Below are 23,990 nucleotides of genomic sequence, written 5' to 3'. Positions count from 1 at the left end.
AAGTTTTTAAAAATACGATAAGTTTTCAAAATACAGAGATATCCATATTTATATACATTTTGTCCAGTTGTTAAGGAAACTTTTTTCAAGATTGAGTCTATGATAGCACCAAAAAAACTGTAAGTGTTTCACAAATGTGTTACTTTTTATTTAAAGAATTCAACAGTGTCAAAAGTAATCTATTTACATGGGGTTTTCACAATCCATGCTTCTCTGTCTTTTATTATCTAGGATTATAAACATAACAGGGCTTCCTTGGTGGCTCAGACAGTCTGTCCACAATGCAGGAGACCCAGGTTCGACCCTGGGTCAGGAAGATCCCTTAGAGAAGGAAATGGCAACCCACTACAGTATTCTTGCCTGGAAAATCCCATGGATGGAGGAGTCTGGCAGGCTACTGTCCATGGGGTCACAAAGAGTTGGACATGACTGAGCGACTTCACTTTCTTTCTTTTCTATAAACATATCAAGGCAAAAAGTTATAATAATTAATGAACTAAGTCTTCATCTCAAGAAGTGAGAAAAAGAACACTGAAACAGTAAATTTTATACAGTTGAAGGACAGCAGTTCTGCTTCCAGCCACATGGACAAGACTCACCCTCCAAGCAATGCAACTAGAGTAGCCCCCGATCACCCGCAAGGAGGGAGACCCCGCATGCAGCAACGAAGATCTGGCACAGCCAAAAAATAATGTGCACTATAAACCATAAAGCAATCAGTGAATAAAACCAAGAGTTAGAGCTAGTAAGCCAAAAAAGAGATGAAATGAAATCATTTTAAAAAACCTAATTCAAAATAAAGCAATAAAAAAGGGAAAATGACAAGAGGGAAGGGGACAAACAGAATCAGATAGCTGCCTCACCATGCCACCTGCTCTAGAGCGAGTCATGGTGGTGGCACTGGTGGCCTGGTTGCTCCTGGCATCCATGGCTGGCATGCAGCAGCAGCAGGACACCAGTAACCTCAAGGCTGTCAACATTCGGGGCAAGTTGGTGTTGCTGAAGAAGTACGACGGCTAGGTGTCCCAGGTGGTGAATGCAGCTAGCAAATGCGGCTTCATAGACCAGCACAGCAGGACCTGAGGCCCCAGCACTTCAATGTGCTTGCCTTCCCCTGCAACCAGTGTGGCCAGCAGGAGCCCGACAGCAGCAAGATTTAGAGCTTTGCCCCGCCTCACCTACAGTGTCACTTTCCCCATGTTTCGCAAGATTGCAGTTGCCAGCACTGGTGTCCACCCTGCCTTCAAGTACCTGATGGAGACTTCTGGAAAGGAGCCCAGCTGGAACTTCTGGAAGTACCTAGTGGCCCCAGATGGAAAGGTGGTAGGAGCTTGGGACCCAAGCATGACGGTGGAGAAGATCAGGCTCCAGGTTACAGCACTGGTGATGAAGCTCCTCCCGAAGAAGCAAGAAGACTTATAACCACTTTCCTTCCTCTCCCCCATCCCCTCCCCCCACCATGCATGAGTGACCAGAGCAAACTCAAATGGTGCTAGAAAGAGACCACAGACTCTCCTCCACTCTTATCCTGATACCTAACCCATCACTCCTGTCAGGGGAAAATTCTAGTAGTTTGTTATTTGAATCTTAGAGCAGCCTCTAGGAACCAGTGAGAGTTCTTGACCAATGACTTACCAGCTGGTAAGAACCTCTAGCCCATGAAAACATGTGGCAAATAGAAGCATTTCAAGCAATAATCTCCTATCTATAAAGTGGGATCAATTGCTACCTCACAGGGCTATTGTGAGGATGAGGATGAAAAGCCTATGGAAGTGCCAAGGGCAGTGCCAGCTAACCAGGAGGCATTCAAGAAATGGTTTTTGCATGTGAACCAAAAAATAAGTTGTGATCAACAAAAACTTGAACCCAACATGAATTTCTAGCCCTAAGAATCCAGGCCAAATATTTGCTGTTGTTACTGTTTTCCTATGTATTTTTTTCAATTACTAAAGTAATACATTTCATTGTAAAATAATACATGATACAAAATAAAAAATGAAAGCATCTCCCTCAAAAAAATAATCAGATAGCTAGATGAAATACTAAAACTTAAACATATCGATAATAACATTAACTAAGTGATCTAAGCATCTCAATTAAAACTCAGACAATGTAAGATTATGTAAAAAGATCCCAATTGCATTGCTTCCTAAGTGTGTTAAGAAACACACTTATAATACACAAGGGGAGTGACATTAGCAACATGGCAGACTAGGAAGCTCCAAGCTTATGTTCCTCAACAAAAACCTAAAACTAAATTTGAAAAGAAAAAAGCAAGCAAGCCAAATTGTCAGAACTAACTGTCAGCACTTCTGGAAAAGTCACAGGTTTACAGCAACAGAACAAGTGTCCAATCAAGAAAAAGTCATTTTCAAAATCATGGGAAAGTTTTGCAGCATTCTTACTGAACCTCATCCCAGCTTCTACCTAGGACGGTGGTAGCTGTGGTCTGAAAGCACCTGCCTGATTCCCAGTCCCCTCCCTTGAACTGGAGGAAACACAGCAGATTATTTGCAAGTGGTTGCCTATGTGCTTTCTACCCATCCACCATGTTCCATGTTCCTTTCTTCTTGCCTTCTTTTGGATTATTCATCTATTTCCCTCCCTCTTGTTTGAAATGTGTCAGTTCAGTTCAGTTCAGTTGCTCAGTCGTGTCCAGTTCTTTGCGACCCCATGAATCGCAGCACACCAGGCCTCCCTGTCCATCACCAACTCCCAGAGTTCACTCAGATTCACGTTCATTGAGTCAGTGATGCCATCCAGCCATCTCATCCTTGGTCGTCCCCTTCTCCTCCTGCCCCCAATCCCTCCCAGCATCACAGTCTTTTCTAATGAGTCAACTCTTCGCATGAGGTGGCCAAAGTACTGGAGTTTCAGCTTTAGCATCATTCCTTCCAAAGAAATCCCAGGGTTGATCTCCTTCAGAATGGACTGGTTGGATCTCCTTGCAGTCCAAGGGACTCTCAAGAGTCTTCTTCAACACCACAGTTCAAAAGCATCAATTCTTCAGCGCTCAGCTTTCTTCACAGTCCAACTCTCACATCCATACATGACCACTGGAAAAACCATAGCCTTGACTAGACGGACCTTAGTCGGCAAAGTAATATCTCTGCTTTTTGATATGCTACCTAGGTTGGTCATAACTTTTCTTCCAAGGAGTAAGCATCTTTTAATTTCATGGCTGCAGTCACCATCTGCAGTGATTTTGGAGCCCCCAAAATAAAGTCTGACACTGTTTCCACTGTTCCCCCATCTATTTCCCATGAAGTGATGGGACCAGATGCCATGATCTTCGTTTTCTGAATGTTGAGCTTTAAGCCAACTTTTTCACTCTCCTCTTTCACTTTCATCAAGAGGCTTTTTAGTTCCTCTTCACTTTCTGCCATAAGAGTGGTGTCATTTGCATATCTGAGGTTATTGATATTTCTCCTGGCAATCTTGATTCCAGCTTGTGTTTCTTCCAGTCCAGTGTTTCTCATGATGTACTCTGCATAGAAGTTAAATAAGCAGGGGGACAATATACAGCCTTGACATACTCCTTTTCCTATTTGGAACCAGTCTGTTGTTCCATGTCCAGTTCTAACTGTTGCTTCCTGACCTGCATAAAGATTTCTCAACAGGCAGGTCAGGTGGTCTGGTATCCCCATCTCTCTCAGAATTTTCCAGTTTATTGTGATCCACACAGTCAGAGGCTTTGGCATAGTCAATAAAGCAGAAATAGATGTTTTTCTGGAACTCTCTTGCTTTTTCCATGATCCAGCGGATGTTGGCAATTTGATCTCTGGTTCCTCTGCCTTTTCTAAAACCAGCTTGAACATCAGGAAGTTCACGGTTCACGTATTGCTGAAGCCTGGCTTGGAGAATTTCGAGCATTACTTTACTAGCATGTGAGATGAGTGCAATTGTGTGGTAGTTTAAGCATTCTTTGGCATTGCCTTTCTTTGGGATTGGAATGAAAACTGACCTTTTCCAGTCCTGTGGCCACTGCTGAGTTTTCCAAATGTGCTGGCATATTGAGTGCAGCACTTTCACAGCATCATCCTTCAGGATTTGAAATAGCTCAACTGGAATTCCATCACCTCCACTAGCTTTGTTTGTAGTGATGCTTTCTAAGGCCCACCTGACTTCACATTCCAGGACGTCTGGCTCGAGATGGGTGATCACACCATGATTATCTGGGTCGTGAAGATCTTTTTTGTACAGTTCTTCTGTGTATTCTTGCCACCTCTTCTTAATATCTTCTGCTTGTTAGGTCCATATCATTTCTGTCCTTTATCGAGCCCATCTTTGCATGAAATGTTCCCTTTGTATTTCTAATTTTCCTGAAGAGATCTCTAGTCTTTCCCATTCTGTTGTTTTCCTCTATTTCTTTGCACTGATCGCTGAAGAAGGCTTTCTTATCTCTCCTTTCTATTCTTTGGAACTCTGCATTCAGATCCTTATATCTTTCCTTTCCTCCTTTGCTTTTCGCCTCTCTTCTTTTCACAGCTATTTGTAAGGCCTCCCCAGACAGCCATTTTGCTGTTTTGCATTTCTTTTCCATGGGGATGGTCTTGATCCCTATCTCCTGTATAATGTCACAAACCTCATTCCATAGTTCATCACGCACTCTATCTATCAGATGTAGGCCCTTAAATCTATCTATTTCTCACTTTTACTGTATAGTCATAAGGGATTTGATTTAGGTCATACCTGAATGGTCTAGCGGTCTTCCCTACTTTCTTCAATTTAAGTCTGAATTTGGTAATAAGGAATTCATGATCTGAGCCACAGTCAGCTCCTGGTCTTGTTTTTGTTGACTGTATAGAGCGTCTCCATCTTTGGCTACAAAGAATATAATCAATCTGATTTCGGTGTTGACCATCTGGTGATGTCCATGTGTAGAGTCTTCTCTTGTGTTGTTGGAAGAGGGTGTTTGCTATGACCATTTTTTTAGTTTTTATACCCTTATTAAAATATAGTATTAGTCTAACTTAAAATCTTCTAGAAGATGCATTTCTTAGTATGCCCTAAACTGTATTCAATTCACAAAATCCTTCCTTGGCTAGGTCTGATTTGCTGCTAAACTCATCCATTGACTTTTTCCTACTAAATGCTAGTTTTAGTGATATAGAATTCTATTATTTTCTGTTGACCAACCATAATACAATGGTATTAAGCAAACATTAGTTACATAATCACAACAGTAAAAGATGTTTATCAGTTTCACAGTAAGTAGCCAGACAAAAAATAAAAGATAATTCTTAAGTTTTGCTATTATCTAGCTCATATCTATCACTTGTTTGGTTCTTTCTCAACTTATTTTTACTTGTTTTCATTTTCACTTTTAAAGGTTTTGAATTTCTTTTTCACATGTTATCTCTATTTCCATGACCAGAATAAGCATGTTTTACACTGATGTCTGAGGATTCTATTGTGTCTCTGTGTTACTGTGTTGTATTTTATTTCTCCTGATTCTTAGGCATGTTGTCTTTTCAAGGTGTTTTTGGTTAAACCAGGGAAGTTATTTTGAGTTAATTCCTTTTAGGTGGATATTTGTCCAGGAATGATTATTCATAGCTAATGAGGACTTATTTTGAACCAGCTCTTCACGCCTGCTTCATCTGCAAAATGGGGTAATAGTGCTTAAACCATATAGTCTTGAGGACTTCAGTTCAGTCAGTTCACTCAGTCGTGTCCGACTCTTTGTGACCTCATGGACTGCAGCACACCAGCCCTCCCTGTCCATCACCAACTCCCGGAGTTTACTCAAACTCATGTCCATTGCATCAGTGATGCCATCCAAGCATCTCATCCTCTCTCATCCCCTTCTCCTCCCGCCTTCAATCTTTCCCAGCATCAGGGTCTTTTCAAGTGAGTCAGTTCTTCACATCAGGTGAAGTATTGGAGTTTCAGTTGTGAGGACTAAATGACAGCTTATGAGCCCCTGGATCCAGTATTTTTATTTTTTGCTTAAGTTAGTTTGAGCTGAGTTCCTCACAGCAACTATCTTGATTTCGCCTGTATCTACAGCACGACTGACTGGAGGTTTGTGGGTGATAAGGCTGGGCTGAGTGCCCCTCAGAGGGGGCTTCACAGGCCCAGTGCAAAGGCAGCAGGCTTGGCAGGGGAATGATCTCTCAGCCGCCCTGATCAGGATTCCCTTCTTCAGTGTGAAGTCTATGTCCAGATACTGCACACTGGTCCACTCTATTCTGCCCCCCAGTTGTCCCCACTGGAGCTCTGTTTCTCTGAGGTGAGAGCTGGCACCCGCAGGAAGGCTCAGGCCGGTGGGGGGGCGCTGTACAGTGCTTAGGTGGCATTTTCTGCTCACACAATGCTGCACCCATTCTATAGGAGGTGTTCCATCTCGCTCTTCTGTGGGATGAGGCTGGAGGGACCCTGCCTGGTGGGGAAGCTGCAGTCATGGTGGGAGGCTAAGCATAGAGGCAACACAGACACAGCCCATCTGTCCTGTCACTGTGGGTGGCTTGGGCCAGATGTACCCCCTCCTCAGATGACACTACTGGTGGCCTGTGAGATGGTCTGGTTAGTATCTTTATATCCAGAACCCAGTCACTTGCCCCGACACATGCCTGTCTGTTCCAGGCACACCTTTCCCACAGTAGCTGAACACAAGTCATGTCCACTACCACTTCCATCCTGGGTCCACAGAGGTCAAATATCCCCTTTGGGGACTACTACCTCCAGTGTAAGTGATGAGGTGCCTGGACCTCTGGACATAACCAGAGCAATTACTTGACCTCTGCATCTGTTTCCCCATCTGAAATTGGCAATGACAACTCCTGCGTGAGACTGTTGTGAGGACTGAGTCAATATTTGCAAAATGCTTTGGAAAACACTGGGCATGCAGTAGGTGCTGAGAATTGTGTCTGGCACACAGATGGTGCTTCATAAGCACTTAGAATAGGACCTGGCACACAGATGGTGCTCAATGAGCACTCAAGAGCAGCAGCCATCACACACCTGGCATTCACTATGCACACAGGCACAATATTGGTGCTTGGTTAAGGATGTAGAAAAATAAAACCCACAATGCCAAGGAACACACTGGCACTTTTATATATACACAAGCGCAAGGTACAGGGTCTCAATAAGAAAATACACTCTGTTCAGGTGCACCCCACCCCCACCCCCTGAGAACACCCCAGATTGAGGACAAGAAGGAAGGGGAGAACCATAAATAGAGAGTAGAAGGGAAGGTTAATGCTCTAAAGGGCAAACACGGGCAGGGAACACACTGCTGGAAGGAGACATGACCTCTTCTTCCTTCGGAGAGCGCAACATAGCAGCAAGGAGAACAGTAGCCACAACTAAGCCTGTGACGTCTGGCGTGGGGCACCTAACTCAGGTTAAGAGAATGGGGGTGACTTCAGGAAGGAAGAGAGCCAGGACAGTTTCCTTCCCGGGCAGGGACAGGGCCCCTCAGTTTACATCCATGGACTCCGATTTGGGTGGGGCACCACAGGCAGACGATGCGGGGGGCTTTGACGAGCTGGCCTGGGTTTGCAGACGGCGTGCCACGTCCTGGCGTTGGTAGAAGAGGACATAGGCTGCCTTGGACTGTGAGGAGAAGTCAGGAGTCAGTGTGGGTTGGGGAAGAAGGTGTCGGGAGAAGGGGAGGAAGGAAGATAGGAATCACCTCAATCTGATTCTCCGTCACAGGTGAGACGCTGCTGTCATCAAAGTAGTGCCACTGACCGCTGTCCTTGTTGCAGGCAAATGTCGTGTCTATAAGAGAGGGCAGGCTGTCCTCACCCACCCTCCTGCCCCTAAGAGGGGTCCACATTAGCTCTCTCCTCCGACACCAATGACCTCGCCACCGGTTCACACATCTATTTACCCACTGGGGCATCCCAACCCATCCCCCCCGCTCTGAGCATGCCCCTGGGTACATACAGTGTCCATCCCGCAGGCCCCCATAATGGTTGGAAACTGCGATCAGATCGTATTTGTACAGCTCCCGGGCTGAGTCGTTCTGCGGCTTGATGACAAACTCAGAGAAGTCCAGGTCCCTGTGGGTGTGGCAAGGGTTACTATCAGTGGCACCCCCTTCCCCCAGTCCCTGCCTTCCTCCCCACCCCACTCCTGCCCCCAGCCAGCCTCCCCAGGCCCCAGACCGGATAGGAAACTCCACAAGGGTGTCCAGCTTTTCTCTGGAGAACTTGGTGTAGGAAAAGCGCTTCAGGTGGATGATGAGTGTCTCTGGCAGCATCCACAGGTCCAGCTTCTTGGTGGCCAGCTGGTGCTGCTTGCAAGTGGGGCAGTACCTAGTGATGGAGCCCAGGTCAGGAAACAGACACTTTCTGAGCTCTTGTTGCCATACAGCTTTGATGGGCCACATCTGGTCCAGAGATGCTACTCCTACTCCTATGTTACTTTAGCATGCTTGTTAAAACATTGCCACGTACTTATCAATTGCCCAGCATATGCACTTTTGTACTGACATGAGTTTTTGTTTGGATTCTGGTCTGGCAGACCCTAGTCATCTTTTTGAGCCTGCCTCTGTCCCTCTGGTTTTCTCTCTTCTGTTTTACTCACTCACTTGCCAGGTATTTGCTGATGGCCTACCGTTGATATCTTTGGCACTACTTCATTATTTGTTCCCTTTCTGCTTCGTGGAGATGCTCCTCTAATTTTCAAGATTGGCTTTATCTTTTCAGTTCTTTCTGTTTTGCTTATTCTCCGACAACTTAATGAGCATCTACTGCACAGCCCACACCATTATAACCAATGAGAAGAGACACACAGTGAACTTAAAAATGTTTTCACTCTCAAGGGGCTCACTCTAACAGCAAAGACAAAAAACGACTTAAGAGAAGAATCTAAGATGTGACATCAAGGGGTGTTATGGAGCAAGAAAGAAATGCTTGCACATGGAAGGAATAGAGGGAGCTGATGGCTGGGGGAGGAGCAGTTTTTAACAGAAGAATAAGAGAAGGTCTCTCTGATAAGGTGATATTTGAAGAGAGACTTGAGCAAAACGAAGGAGGTCAAGTCCTATAGATAACTGGAGAAAGGATGATTTTGGGAGAAGGAACAGCTAGGGCAAAGGCTCTGAGGTGCAAACAGGCTTGGGGTGTTGGTGGCCAGAGTGGCAGGAGGCGATCAAATAAGCAGGTGGGGCAAGGTGTATACAGTGGTAACAGAGGCTGGGCGGAGGTGGTCCTACCTAATAGCACCCCTAGAGGCCCCGTTCTGGTCCCTTACCAGGGGTTTTCCTTCTCCAGGGTCTCAACGGTGGTAAAGAGCTCAATGCATTCCTGCAGCTGCACTGGTGCCTTCTTCAGCACGTACCCAACGCAGTCATGCTTCACGTAGCCCTAGGTTGGGGGAGTGGATGGCCAGGTATGAGGATGAAAAATGAAAGTCACTCAGTTGTGTTGGATTCTTTGTGACCCCATGGACTGTAGCCTGCCAGGCTCCTCTGTTCATGGAATTCTCCAGGCAAGAATACTGGAGTGAGTAGCCATTCCCTTGGGGGATAAAAAGGAGTGGGGTGGAAGATGCACACCAAGTGGTTAAGGGCATAGACTTTGAAGTTAAGAATCTGAGGCCCCAGGAGCTCTGTGATTACGGCTCAGCTGAGGTAGGAGAGGGCGTGTGTGGCGCCAACTGAAAGTGCAGCCCCCTCCCTGCCATCCCCGAGATCTCCTTTACCTCAGCCTCCACCTCGTCATAGTAACGCTTCTTCATCTCTGGTTCCCAGTCGATGGCAATGTACGGCTGGGCTAGGGGCGAGGGGAGGTGGTCATGGGCCCTGCTGCCAAGGAATACCCCCTCCCGCCTCCCAATCCTGGCTCACAGCTGAAGGAGACACCATGGGTATCCTCGTTGAAGGTCGAGCGGTCACTGGTCCCATTGGAATTCACTGTGTGCAGGGTGAAGAGGTGCTTGCGCCGTGCCCTCTGGGGCCAGTGAGATGGCCCAGGAGAGTTGTCCACAGGAGCCCGACTTCCGCTCACGACTCTGGAGCTGGGCCCAGCCTGCTCCAGCCCAGGGTCTTGGGAGCTGCCCTCAGTCACATGTCCAGGCTTAGGGAGGCTATCCTTATCCTCCAGGTCTGCTAGGATTGGGGGAGGATGTCAGAGGTGGGAATGTGTGAACCCCAGCGGGCTGAGCAGCAATGCACATCCAGATGGACCCTGTGTGCGTGTCAGACCCACCCCAGACCCACCGCTGACCCACTGACCCTCCCTCAGGGCATGGGAGACCCTCATCCTTGTGGATCCATGTACAGACCCTCATCCTTGTGGATTCTCTCTCCTTCCTCTTCCTCACCTTTCTCATCCCCATCATCCTCATCATCTGAGCTGGGTCTGGTCACATAGCGTCTGCCAACAGAACAGAGGAGACTCTCAAGGAGGGGGCCCGAGGGCGGGGAGGACAGAGCCCGGAAGTCTACTTTGCTTATGATGGGAAGCCATGGGTCAACCCCCACACACACAGTTGTGGAGGAGGAGCCAGAAGGTCTCAGGAGATGCTACAGGAACGTGGGAAGAGATGGCCTGACAATGGAGGATCTTGTGGGCCACAGTTAAGGAGTGTGGATCTTAAGCATGATAAGCCACTGTTATACAGATACATGATCAGCTGCACATTTCCATCAGGGAAGGCCTCCGAGGAGCATGCATAAGTGCCACGTGAGGGAGAGGTGAAGCCAGATAGTGTACTGCTGTTTGCCTGGTGGGGACTTTGGGTTTTAAGCACAATAAAAATCGATTGAAATACAAATACCCAAGACTCTCCTAGGAAGACAATTAAGTACAAGATGACGTCTGCCATGTTCACTCCTATATTCCTGGCACCTAGGTGAGGTGGTGGCGAAGTCAGAAATTTAGAGGAAGAAAAAAACCTACAAGTTACTCTCTGGCCATGTTAAGTTTGAACTGTCTTCGGGAGCTGGACGGGAGGTGGCAACCAAGCGGTTAGACACTTGGCTCTGAGTTCTGACCCCACCTCCCCACCTGACCCAGAAGCGCAGACTCACGAGAGGCGGTACAGCAGGATGTGATACAGGGCGTCCCACGAGAGCCGGTCCCGGGGCACCGACACCAGGAGCGGGTGCCCAAAGAGCATCAAGCCATAATAGGAACTGTTATAGTCCCGGGCTGGGGTGCGCTCCCGCAGGTAGATAGGAAGCACAACATCCTCTCTGGAGTTCTCACCAATAGCAGCCCTGCCAGACACCTCGTATCTGTGGGAGATGAACATCAGGTCCCATCTGATAAATATACCCAAGAGGGATTCAAGGATTCTGCCCAGTTGCTCCAGCCACTCACCACTCACAGCCTGAAAGTATTTTTATTTTTAGTATTTGTACTTTTTTATTTTATTTTTATTTTTACTTTATTTTACTTTACAATACTGTATTGGTTTTTAAAAGGGTCCAAAGAGTCACCCAGGGTTTTGGATCATTTACACAGCACCTTGTTTATGTGATATTAGATAAAGTCTTCTGGTGTTATTAGAGCACTGAGGGAGCTGACAAAAATTTTTCATGACACAAGGATCTAGAACAATTTTTTGTTTTTGAAAACTGCTTGGTTACAAAGAACTTTTCTACTCATAAAGCACCTTCTATTTCAGTTACCCAAACATTTCAAACATCTTTTTTCTTTTTGGCCACAGCACATGGCATGTGGGACCTTAGTTCCCTGATCAGGGATAGAACCCATGCTCCCTGCAGTGGAAGCACAAGAGTCCTAACTGCCAGGGAAGTCCCAAACTTGTTCTGAATGCTTGTATGTTCAGAAAGCAGCTTAGCATTCCCTATCTTAAAAATCATTTGGGTTTTGTGGCCTGCAAAGTAAATAAGGAGTACAGATCAGCATCTGATATATACGAGGTACTAGTTAAGTGCTGAATAAAATAAAAAGGAGCCTCCCTCACATAATAAGGAAGAAAACACCCAAGGACACCCTGCATAAGGATTTCACCCCACTCACTGACAGCCCCTAGAAGCCTGCCCTGCTAAGGTACATGGCCGAAGCCCTGAGCAAGCTGAGGAAGGGAGAGGGAAGGTGGTTAACAAAGGAGGTTCCTAAGAAACCCCCATCTCCCCTGGTCTTCTTACTCACATGAAGATATCATCTCGGTCTAAGATGCTGCTCAGGGACTCCTCCAGCTGGTAGATCTTGTAGAAGCGGTGACTGAAGACATCAGCCACCATCATCTGCGAATGGGTTACGGAGAGGGGACCAATCAGTCTGCAAGATCTCCCACAGGCCTTTCTGCCTTCCTTCGACTCCTTGCCCCTGTATCCCACCTTCCTTCCGTCTGCAGAGCCTCACCCTTTCTGGCGAGATGCCAGTGTGTTTGGCCAGAGCCACACACAGATCCGAGATCTTGCCTTTCTTGGGGACCACGAGCCGGTGCTGAGGGAGAAACAGTAACCACAGAAGAGCAGAAGGATGTGTGGTGAGTTAGTACAGGAAACCCTGAGGTATGGCTGAGTAATCAAACCAACTCTATGAGTGCAGGTCCCTCATTGCACCCCAGTCCTCGTTCCCCTCATACCTGCTCCGGCTTGCGGCGGGGGTCCATGGAGACAAAGAAGACCTCCATGACCCTCTTATGGCTCACAGGCAGTGGGACACTGAGGTAGCAGAAGGGGTCGAAGGTCACAGACACATTGCCACAATCAGGGCACACCAGTGTGGACTTGAAGAGGCCATGGAAAGTGTCCACGATTACAGAATCATTCCGCCGTTTGTGGTTCTGCCAGGCTTCCTGAGCAACCTCCTGTTGACAGTGTTGTGCTGAGTGGTGAGGGATGCTGGGGGCTGGGGAAAACCATGGTTTGCAGGTGGGGTGCACATGGGAGTAAAGGTTAAGGCCACTGGTAAAGTCCAGAGACAGAGTTATAGTGAGGGCCACCTGGAGACTGTGTTGTTCACTGTCAGGGCTAGGGGTTACTTGGGGAAGGAGAATGGGTGGGAGTTAACTCTCACTGGGTGTAGGAGCAGATGTAGAGATATGGTGAAGACGAGGATGAGACTGAGGTCAGGGAAGATGAGCTTAACCAAAAATGGGGAGTGGTGAGGGTACCCCAGGGGGCCAGAAAATCCCTGTGGCAGAGGTCCTAGTGGCTTTAACAAGGCTCTCATGATGAGGGTCTTCTGGAAACACCCACCTGATCCGGCCTCCCAGCAGCATCACACAGCTCCACATATTCCTTCTTCTTGACGCGATTGAGGTCCTCGTGTAGCCCATCCAGGAGGAACGACAGCAGCTCCTGTGAGTCATGCTGCTGGTAGCCCAGAAACTGGGACGCAAAGTGGCCGACCTTGGTCTGAGGAGATGGGCGGGGCGTCAAGGCATGAGGGAGGCGATGGGTGGAGGTTGGGGGGCAGATAGGGGCTAGCCAGGGCTGAGCCACACCTTGAACACCTGGGGCACAATGGAGCGGTGGTGGCCAGACCACGCCTGTTTCACCAGGTCTGCATAGGCCTGTGCAATCTCCCCCTTCATGCCCAGTGGGTTGCAGAAGTTGAGCTCCTCCAGGTATCGGTTTTTCAGGAAGTACTCGGTGAGCTGTGGCACGTTACTGAGGCACTGCAGGAGGCAGGGGCCAGGTGAGTGAAGGGGAGAAAAAGGTAACCAAGGTGGGGATGGATGAAAGGAAGGGGGAGGAAGACGAAGGGGAAAGAAAGGAACGGGCAGAGGAGTAGGGGAGAGGAGAGATCAGCACTTCAGGAGAAAGAAGAATGTGGTGACGAAGCAGAGGAGACTAGGCAAAGCAGGGAGCAAGTGGAGAGGTAAGGCACGGATATTTCAGAAAGAAACATGGGCACATCAAGCCAGACTGTGGGGACCTAGCTTCCAACCTGACACCTTGCCCTGCAGTGCCCCCAACTCTGTCCTCCATTTCCAATTCGTGAATCCACCCCCATGCTGCACCAGACCTAGATCTCATGGTCCAACCTGCAGGGCCGAGTTCATGAAGCACGTGTTGCCCAGATTGGTAAGACCACAGATGCCTGGCTGGCCCTGGAAGTCCTCTTCCTCCTCCAATGTGCTGCTCCTGAAACAGATGAGAAATTTTTATCAGCTGAGGAACTACCATGCACAGAGAGAACGTGCTCATGGGCTCAGTGTGCCGACTGTGAGATCCCACTCTGGACCGGAAACCCCGAAGGCTCACATGTCATGCCGCTGCGCACTGGGCCAAGTGCCATCTTTGTTTCGGGTCTCCATGACAACCACCTGGGTTGGAGGAAGAGGAGTAAAAAACAGGGAAGGCATTCACGGAGGGCCCATGGGTACCGAGCTCTCATTTCTCTGAATCTAAGCACGGCCTGTGGGCAAACAAGTCCTCCCCTCCCTCACCTGCCCAGTCTTGAGAGCGGCGTCAAGCACTGTGACACGGGTGTTGCACAACCTCTCAAAAGAGCCCTCCGCGTTCTTGATCCACAGCCGGGACTCGTCCTGGGGGCTCACCAGAAACTGCTCTCGAGCGGTGTGTAAAACTAGGTCTGTGGAGGGGGATGGTGCATGTTCAAGGTCTTACTGGCACCCTGAAGGATCCCCTCCTTCTTGACTTCAGACTCCTTAGGTCCCTGAACCATGACTGTTGCCGGGAATGCCAATCCATTCCATGACCCATGGGCTCACCAACAGAATCTGTCTGGCTGAATTGAGCCGTGTGAGGTGTGTCCATATCACTGTGCTGGACAAGCAACAGTTCTACTGAGTACACGTCAACCTTGTGGATGCTAGCCAGTTCCACAACCTGCAAGGAGGGAAGGGTACACACACTGGCGTACCCACCATGTGCACACTGACACAGGGTGACGACCTCTGCAATCAGAGGAGCATCCGCAGAGACAAACACACATGGCACAGACACAAGTACAAGGCTGTGTGAGGTGAGCACACACAGGCAAGCAAACACAGGGAACACAGCAAGATACCGTCTAATGACCTAAGAAGAGCAGAGCCAGGTGTATGGATACAGCGGACATGAGCACACAGGTCTGGACCCGTCCTGGACCTCTAAGGCCTTCTTCCTACGCTTCCCCCCACCCTGCAGCATCCGCGCCACCCACTATACCTTGCGTTCAATGGGAGGCTGGCCATGCTCTAGACCATACCAGTTGACCAGGTAATGCCAAGCAGCCGCTGGGAGCAGCACATAGTCCTCACCTTCCACCAATCCCTTCTTGAGGCGCCAGTTTACCTGGTCTGCAGGAGGGCAGGGGGAGGTGGCAGAGGAACAATCAGGGAAGGAAAGTGATGAGTCAGTCTGGCCATCTCACCAATGACCTAGCACAGAGAAGGGGCTCATGGTCGTTTGTTGGGACAGAGATGACAAGAAGTCCAGGGCTCAGCTGACATGGGGAGGCAGAAGCCTGGTACCTTCAAAGAGTTCAGCATTGTTGATGCAGCCAGGGAAGGTGCTGGAGTCCTGATCTCCTCCCTGCACGTACACCTCCCACTGCTTGTACCAGTGTTGCCCCACGAGGAACCTGGACCAGACAAGTGACAGGGGTGTCGCAGAGTTACTGGTGGTGTGTAGTACTGCCAGATACACACACACCACATCCCATGGTTACTGAACTAAACGTATCCACACGTTACCAAGAGGATAAGTTTCATGAACATCTGAAACTAATACAGAGCTAAAAAATAAAACAACAACCAAAACCAAACTCATACCATGATGCCAGAAAACATGAGATTTTATAATAGAATAAATGATAATTTACTTGTATTAGTCTGTGGGGTAACAATCAAATTAGATTCAAAATAATTGTTATTTGCAGCTAATGTTATAAGACTTCAGCCATTTTTTGAATGTGTAATGTTTGTACAGGATACATAACTCTTCAGCTAAGAAATGGAATGTTAAATACGGAAAATCCAATCAGAAATTTTAAAAAATTTCAACTGCTAAAAGAATCACAAAGTTCTCCTTCAAAAACTGCACACTGTGACCTTTAAAATAATTTTTTTGTCTTTAGGATTTATTTTGATGTTATAATTTCTAATCGTATGGTGACTAGCTCACTCTGTGTAAAAAAAAACTGAAAAACATGTAACATAAAATTTACCATCTGAACCATCTTTAAGTACAGTTTGACCTGCTCTCTTTTAAAGGAGACACTTTTATAGGCACTACTAGGATAAACATTTAGGACTGCTGAAATCTGCCTTTGTAGAATGCCATGAGAAATTCTCAAGTCTGCAGAATATCTGATATATAGAAAGTGGTAAATAAACATTAGCTGTTATCATTCCAATCCTAGGGCTTAGACAAAAAAGGTCACGTACACATTATCCTCATGCTGGCCCCACCCCCACCCCCACCTCATCGCTCTGCAACAGAAACCTGCTCTGCACCGGACTTTTTTTTGAGGGGGGGGCATGCCCCACAGCATGATCCTCGTACCCCATCCAGGGATTAAATCATGCCCCCCTGCAGTGGAAGCTGACAGTCTTAACCACTAGATTGCCAGGGAAGTTCCTGCTATGCAATTTTTGATACACAGAAGGCTATCCAAAGTATTTAACAGCCTCAAATAAAAACTTTTAAAAAAGCTCAAAATGGATGAAAAATATGTAACCGTTTTCTAGCTATTTAACTCTATACATTGGATTCTTTAAAATGGCACTTTTCTTTGTTAACCTGAAATGTTGCCCAAAATAGGCAAACTTTTCTGTGGGCTGTTTTATTTATTTGGGGGGGGCGGTTTGCAGTGACCCCCACAGATCCCGCACTTCACTCAGGCCGGGGACACACACACACCCTCCCCAGCCTGGTCGTTCATGCCACAGACACTCATCTAGAAGATTCTATCACGGACTTTACCCTCTACCACTTGCACCTTCAAGGTTTTAACTGGTTCCATGGATGGTCCATGAGGTAAATTTACTCAGTAAAGCTAGTTTCTTGTTAATGGGAACTTTGACACAAAAGGAGGCACAGCTTAACAGGTTTTTTTAAAGCAAATTTTAAAGGAAAATTAACATTAAAATAACTTTTTATTTAGAGTGGTAAACAAAACCTCCACACCTGGCTACAACATGAATTTCTGAAGCCTTCATAGAAGACTGAAGCTTTACATAAATTTTCACAAAATATTACTACCATGTTTTTTTCAACTCAAAGACACTGAATTTTTTTTTAACATTTCTGAATTGGGATTGGTCATAATCTGTCAGCTCAGGTGACAGGCATGACATATAGAGTTGTCACTGTCTAATGGAAAAGCACACACATCATTACATTTACTCCTACATGCTCATGGTTTTTTGTTTTTTTTTTGGTTGCTACTGTAAATGTATCTCTAAAATTTTAACTTTCTAATTTCTTATTGCTAATATCCAGAAATAAGATGGATCTTGTTAAAGTCACTTATGTTTCTGTTTCCTCCAATTTGTTCAAGTGATATGAAACTTGTACTTATGGAAAGAAATTACTAAACAATATTGTCTGTCCTCTAGATTTCTTGTGTCTGGAGAAAATATCTGTTATTTTGGTTAATCATTACATTACTAGGTATAATAATTATGGAGAAACAGAAATATGGATATAAACTAAGATATGATTTCCTACTCATTTTATTAAAAGGTTGTTAGCTTATTCGGATATAAATTACACTGTCCTAAATTACTTATATATCTGTATAAGCCTAAATACATAAACAAAAATGGATATAAATAAGTCCTCTCTGTAAATTGTTACATGAATAATGTACCAAAGGAGGAAAATTAGAATTGGGTTTTTTTTTTTTTCCCCCTAGAAAATGACTACGTTAACTTATGCCCAGACTGGAAGCTCCTTTTTTGTCACCAAATTAGTTTAACTCTTGGTGCCTTGACCTCTCTTAACTCACTTTTAAAAAAGAATTCTTGCTTTTAAGAAAAGTTAAGCTCCTAATAATCATTGCTATTTATCACTGTATGTTTTACAAGGTTGACTATAAATATTTGATTTATATCTTGTTTTAAAAAAAGCAACAACAACTATTCTTGGGATTCCCTTGCTGGTTGAGACCTGCCTTACCATGCAGGGGATGGGGGTTCGAACCCTGTAAGATCCCACATGCCGAAGGGCTACTAACACGCTGCAACTAAGACCTGACGCAGCCAAAAATACAGAAATAAATAAAAAACAACGAACTATTCATTCTTGCTTTGTCTTTCCAAAATTCAGGCCAAAGTAAGAATAGTAACATTGTTCAAATGTTATTTTTTGCCTAAACTATCTCTGGGAGATACCACAAAGATCTACTCCTTCACACTACAAAAGGAATGCATTAGGTTTACCTAAAATTCCCCCAATTTTAATTAACTTAAATATTTTAGAAAAGCTCTTTCATTTTTCAAACTTTTTTAAATTTTTAAAAATGACAAACCAAAAAGAAAGTTTATCTTTCTAGGTTAGTTATGATTAATTACATTTATATTAGATATACTAATATAAAAACCTTTCAATAACTGCATACTTTTGAAGCTAAACAGCACACTCGTGTTCAAGCAACAAAGACTAGTACTACAATAACTTTCTACCAAAAGATCCCCCCCCTCTAGAATTCTAGACTCACAACCCCCTTTCCCTTTTTGGTTCATAAAAAATCTGAGCAGATACTAGGGGTGCTGACTCAATTACAGGGGAATTGTTGGAGGCCTAATATTTATGTCACTCTTTCATTAGATCCAGTGGCCAAGGCATAATTATCCTGTGTAACAGCTTTAGGAGAAGTCTGCACAGCACTAACCTTTAATGAAGACCCTAGAACTAAACCGACTGAAATTTTCACACTTTTGGTTGGCAATTGCTGCTATAGCTGTTACACAGGATAAATATGCCTTGGCCACTGGCTAGTCTCTTAAGTTCTGGTGAGAAATTGTTTTCCCTTCACACATCACAATCGATTCTGCAACACTACACCCAGGCACCCACCTTCTTTGATCTGAACAAAGACAGGCTCATGCTTATTTACCTCTTGTTAGGAAACTATCTACACCCTGCAAACAACCAGAGGTTCCTTCAGCTATCCCAGATTTAACTTCAGATGGTTCACTTTCGAAAATTTGCCAAGGAGGCTATACTATCATTGATTTGAATTTTCTCTTAAAATTTAAGCTTCTCCCAGAAATTAATCAGTTTAGATAGCCAAATAAATTAAATGTCCTCACCCAGATCTGCCAGTTGACAAAAGCTAGAAAGTGCAAATATTAACATATATATTTAGGTATATGATTTGGGGTAGGTCCGAGACTTTGAAATGCTTTATGAACACAAAAGTCCTCATCACTCCAGTGACCCCTTATAAAACAGACAGCAAATTAAACTGGCTTCAATGCTTAACCAACATTGATGGGATAACTTTTTATTGACACATCATCATTTTATTATTCATATAACATAAAATTAACCATTTAAAAGTCAACGATTTAGTGGCATTTAGTACATTCAGTGTTGTGCAACCACAAACTCTATCTACTTCCAAAACATTTTCAACACACCAAGAGGAAACCTGGTATGGGTGGGATACTTTTAAAAGCTATTGTCACAAGGCTGTAAAGGTAAGTAAGATGGGGCAGGAACCAAAGCCTGCAAGCCCTTCTGAACACCTCCAAATGGGCTATATATATAGCAATATTTCTGTTATTGTTTACTCTCAAGATGGACTGAGGCTTTACCTTGCTGGAGAGCTATAGTGTAATAGTAAAACTGCTTGGTTTCATATTTCCGATTTGGGGAATCTCAACTTGTCTCTCCAGTAACAGGAATATGTATTTCGCTAGTACTGTGATTAAAGAACTCTAAAAGGAGCAAACCTCACTCCTATCCTAAAGGCTTTCAGGTGAGAGCTTGCTTGCGGCGATGGAGGAACGCCAAGAGTCCAATATAGCCAGATGGAGAAAATGAGGGGGGAGGATAATCTGAAGAGAGATGGGAGAAACGATCACAGCCAGACACCAGCCTGGAAACTGTAAAGCCCTGCAAGTCACTGTAAGAATTTTAGCATTTACACTGCATGAAACAGTAAGACTGTTGAAACGTTCTGAGGAAAGGATGGACATAAAGAATCACTGTGTATAGAGACAGGAAAATAGTACTAGCACAGTGGAGAAACCCAGCAAATACCTTCACCAAGTGATCAAGGCTAACGTCACCAGTGACGTCATGTAGATACTGAGTACCACATGATACGATGCAAAGGGTACTCGATATGCAGCCAGTCTGATTTCACACATAGCCTCCCATAAAATGAAAGCTTAGACCACAAATACTATTCAGGGATGCATACAATGGTGGGAAACTGATAACGAAATCAAAAATTCAGGGTAATAATTTCCTGTGGCAGGGAGGGGAATTTTCATCAGGGAGCGGCACAGAATTTCTTAAGGTAACGGTTTGAATCTTAACCTAGGTGGTTAATTCACAAATTTTGTATTATTCTTTAAATTATTAACTTAGAAATAGACTCAGAAAAGTCGTAAAAATAATACAAAGAATTTCTGCGAGCCCTTCATTCAAGATTCTCCAAATTTAAATTTTTACTCACTTACTCGGTCATTATTTCTTTAAATACGTCTTTATATATGCTATTCTTTCAACCATTTCAGAGTAAGCTTGCTTACACAATGGTTCTTTAACCTTAAATACTTCGGTTCTTTAACCCTAAATGAATGTCCTAAAAACAAAGATATTATCTTTCACAATCACAATACAATGATCAAAACCAAGAAATTAGGAGTACTAACATCTAGTCTACAGACTTTGGTAAACATTTTATCAATTTCCCCATTCATATCTTTTACAGTAAAAGAGAGAAAGTTCACTTTATGAGGTGAAAAAAAATATTTTTAAATAATTTATTTTTTCTGCTCCGGGATCCAATCTAGGATCACACATTGCGTTTAGTTATGCATTCGTTAAATCCCGTTAATTTCTTCAATTTGGGACAGTTCTTCCCGACCTTGAAATTTTTGAAAAGTACAGATCGTCTATTTTTATAAAATGTCCATCAACCTGGCCTACGTAAACGTTTCATATAATCTTTGCAGGTCTTACGTATTTCACAACTTAAAAAACGAGATGCAACTCGGCGAGATATAAAATGAACCCAGAAACAGTACATTTCGAGCAGAGGTTAGCAAAGAAAGCAATTAAACAAGTCGATTTATCAAGATACGCATTGATATTTTTAAAATAGCTGTTTTTTCTTGATTACAAAACAAAGCACTACTAAAACAGAAAACAAACGCAACATCGAAGGCCCCTCCCGTGCCAATCACCTGCACTTTCTCCCGTCCTGGGAAAATGAGCTTGGTCAGAGGCAAAAACCTCGCCGTTTCACAAGCTTTGCTCACTCGCAGGCGCCATTTTCTGCTTCACGGGCACCACCTCCCCTCTGCAGTCTCTCCACGGCCTCAGGACACGCCCCTCGGCCTCGTCACAAGCCTCGTTCCCAGGCTCCAGCTCTCTCCACTACGCAGGGTCTGACTCCCTCCCTCTTCCTCCACCCGCTCAGCCCCCGGCTCCCAATCCGCTCCTCAGCCAGACGTCACCGGCACTGACTTCGTTCTCAGGCGCTGTGCAGTAGTCACGGTCCGCCCCCAGATGCTTTGTAACGCCCCGCAGACTACGCTCCCCAGCTCTGTTGTTGAGATCCCCTCCTTCCCAAGTTCCAAGGTCCACCTCGCTGGCCTGGCCCTGCCGCCGCAGCCCTCCCTTCTCATGACCCGCCCCCTGCCTCTCCACGCCAAATCGCGCCGCGCTATCAGGCTGCACCGCACAGGCCCCACCTCTTTCTCAGACTAGGCACTTCCCCGCCCCTCTCGTTCCCAGTCCCATAGGCCATTCCTCCTCCCCAGGGCGGCTCTCACAAGGACCTCCGCCGCCTCGTTCCCCACAGTCCCCTCAAGCCGAGGCTCCGCTTTCAGCTCTGCCTTACCAGCTTTCGCCGACCTGCAGCGGACGCCCTCGCCCATTCTCGATCTGGCGCCGCTGGCTCTCCAGGCTTGGCACCGCTTCCCGCTGTGGCTCTCGGTCGTCGACCGCAGTCGCAGCCGTATCCGCGGGATTCGGTGCGACCGCCGCCATAGCTGTTTGCCCTCCTCTAGCGGCCACCGCAGCTGGGACTAGGAAGGGCCCCTCAAGCGCCACTTCCGGATTTTGGACCCGGAAACGGAAGCAGAGCCCCCCATACAGCCAGGGGGCTACTGCGGTCTTGAAAAGGGACCCCCGCGCTCGGACTCTTCGAAGGGCTGGGTGGGCATAGGCCCGTGGGCGGTGATTTCCGCCACCGGTAGGCGGGGTAAATCCTCCAGTTGGGAACTAAGGACCAGGGTGTCTTGTGGGATTCTAACGCCATGTTGAGTCAGGACAAACGACTGTGTGGAAAGTAGAGGTAGTGGTCCCCAAGGGGGACATATTGGCGCGTGCTCAGGGGAAGCTTCCAGGACCTTTCGGTCCCATTCTCTGCTGAGGACCGCGCGCCTGTATCCTGGGAGCGGCCTTTTTGCAAGCCTGACCAGGATGCCCTTCCTTCATTGCACTACCCTTCTCTGTCAGAAACTAATGCAAAAGAGGGCATCACTTCCAGGGCGCTACCCAGGCCTGCGGGCCTCTTCTTTGCGTGAACTAGATTTGTCCTCTTGACAAACGTGTTGAAGGCAAGTCAGCCCCAGGCCAGGTATATTTTTATTGGAGTTACAGCACTGATAATAATAGTTGGCCCTGTTTAGGTGTTTTATTGCACATAAATAGTAGTCTTAGGCAGCAGGTTGCCTATGGGAAACAATGGGGATACTGAGGACCAGAAACGTTAGTTCACTTTGCCCCACTAGTAAGTAGTGGAGTTGTGGTTGGAACTCAGGAATTCCAGTTCCAGACGTGCCACCTTTAAATTCCAGGCCAGAGATTTTCAAACTAGGGTCCTTTTTGGCTTTCTGCCCGTTCAGGAGACCCTTTCAGGTTCACGAAGTCAAAACTATCCACGACAAGACTTTTTCATGGTCATTTTCTATTGCGTGTGCCATGGAATTTTCCAGAGACTGCATGACATAAGCAAAAGCTCTTTGGATATCCTTAAGAATATGAAGGAATTCTGAGACCAAAAGTTTGAGAACCAGTCCACTGCACCAGGGTTTTTTTCAGCTTGGGCACTATTGACATTTCTGTTGTAGGATGTTTAGCTGCATTGGTGCCACTACCTGCTAGATTCCAGTAGCATCCCCCAATTGCAAAACTTCCTCTGCGGGTTGGGGAGATTATCTCCTGCCGAGAACCGCTACTCTAGGCTATGTCTACATTTTCTCTGCTGGGGCTCCCCGCCCTCTGTGTTGGTGATAACTAAAATTTCCCTCTTTGACTCCCTATTGGCCTGCCTATTGGCTGTCCCCACCTAACCATCGCACAAACTCCCTAAGACAGGATCATGATTCTGGGTCTGTTTCAGTGTATTTCCCTCACAATCACTACCCATTCCCACACGCAAACACACACCTTGCCTTTTCACCTTTAGGCCCATGCACACACAGGTGTCCAAAATATCCTTTCTTTGCACAATTTCAAACCCCACTGCCACCAATACACATGATCTCACAATTTACTTCTATTTTCAGTTAACTTTGGTAGGGCAGGAGTTGTGAATTACTGATGCCAGCCTCCAGCTCAGACCTGGCACAGATGAGGGGGTCACAACTCAGTTGTGTAATCTTTGAGGAAAGGGAACAGCCATTTCACCGCAGGATCTGTAAAGTGGCATTCGAGTTGGATCTGGCACATGGTAGATACATACCCTTCAGGCCTACCTGAAGCTTGTCAGGTTCTCTGAACTGACTCTCGTTGCCCATCTGCAGATACCTCCTCCCAATTTAATTTGAAGCCTGTCCGTCCTACAATCCAACAAGAGGCCTCCCTCCCTAGGTTTGATTTCTCCACTTTCCAGAGACCAATCTCTGCCCACACTGATGACCCTACCAGTTCTGAGAGCAGTTGGGTGAATTCTAGTCCTAAGTCCCGCCTG

The 23,990-nt window shown here is 46.1% G+C and overlaps 1 protein-coding gene and 1 pseudogene across 2 annotated transcripts; one reads left to right on the top strand and one right to left on the bottom strand.

The window, feature by feature from the left end:
* The first annotated feature begins 888 nt into the window (after positions 1–888).
* On the top strand, positions 889–1,422 carry LOC138071495 (glutathione peroxidase 7-like; annotated as a pseudogene).
* Positions 1,423–7,170: 5,748 nt separating this feature from the next.
* On the bottom strand, positions 7,171–22,063 carry USP11 (ubiquitin specific peptidase 11). 2 transcript variants are annotated; one of them, XM_068962248.1, is made up of 21 exons: positions 21,915–22,063; positions 15,361–15,470; positions 15,056–15,186; positions 14,617–14,734; positions 14,332–14,477; positions 14,147–14,208; positions 13,927–14,026; positions 13,384–13,557; positions 13,136–13,294; positions 12,520–12,744; positions 12,294–12,377; positions 12,081–12,175; positions 10,991–11,197; positions 10,282–10,334; positions 9,821–10,063; positions 9,661–9,731; positions 9,211–9,323; positions 8,121–8,270; positions 7,900–8,015; positions 7,643–7,731; positions 7,171–7,563 (listed from the first exon to the last, which is right to left on the bottom strand). In XM_068962248.1, exons 1-21 carry the CDS (start codon positions 22,061–22,063, stop codon positions 7,426–7,428), a joined length of 2,733 nt encoding a protein of 910 aa, XP_068818349.1. In that variant the 3' UTR covers positions 7,171–7,425. The 2 variants fall into 2 exon arrangements, with proteins under 2 accessions (XP_068818349.1, XP_068818350.1); XM_068962249.1 differs by lacking the exon at positions 21,915–22,063 and adding an exon at positions 21,256–21,338 and having other exon boundaries at positions 9,806–10,066; positions 15,056–15,267.
* Between the last annotated feature and the right edge of the window lie 1,927 nt (positions 22,064–23,990).

The sequence above is a fragment of the Capricornis sumatraensis genome, chromosome X (assembly GCF_032405125.1).
Source record: "Capricornis sumatraensis isolate serow.1 chromosome X, serow.2, whole genome shotgun sequence".
Lineage (NCBI taxonomy): Eukaryota > Metazoa > Chordata > Mammalia > Artiodactyla > Bovidae > Capricornis > Capricornis sumatraensis.
This window is presented reverse-complemented; position numbering and strand designations above follow the sequence as displayed.

Excerpts from the sequence above, each read along its gene's own strand:
- USP11 (XM_068962248.1), bottom strand. The coding sequence starts at position 22,063 with ATGGCGGCGGTCGCACCGAATCCCGCGGATACGGCTGCGACTGCGGTC. Across the intron at positions 14,209-14,331 it reads CCGCTCTCAAGACTGGGCAG|GTGGTTGTCATGGAGACCCG; the intron begins GTGAGGGAGGGG and ends CCTCCAACCCAG. Across the intron at positions 7,732-7,899 it reads GGGCCTGCGGGATGGACACT|ACACGACATTTGCCTGCAAC; the intron begins GTATGTACCCAG and ends CCTCTCTTATAG.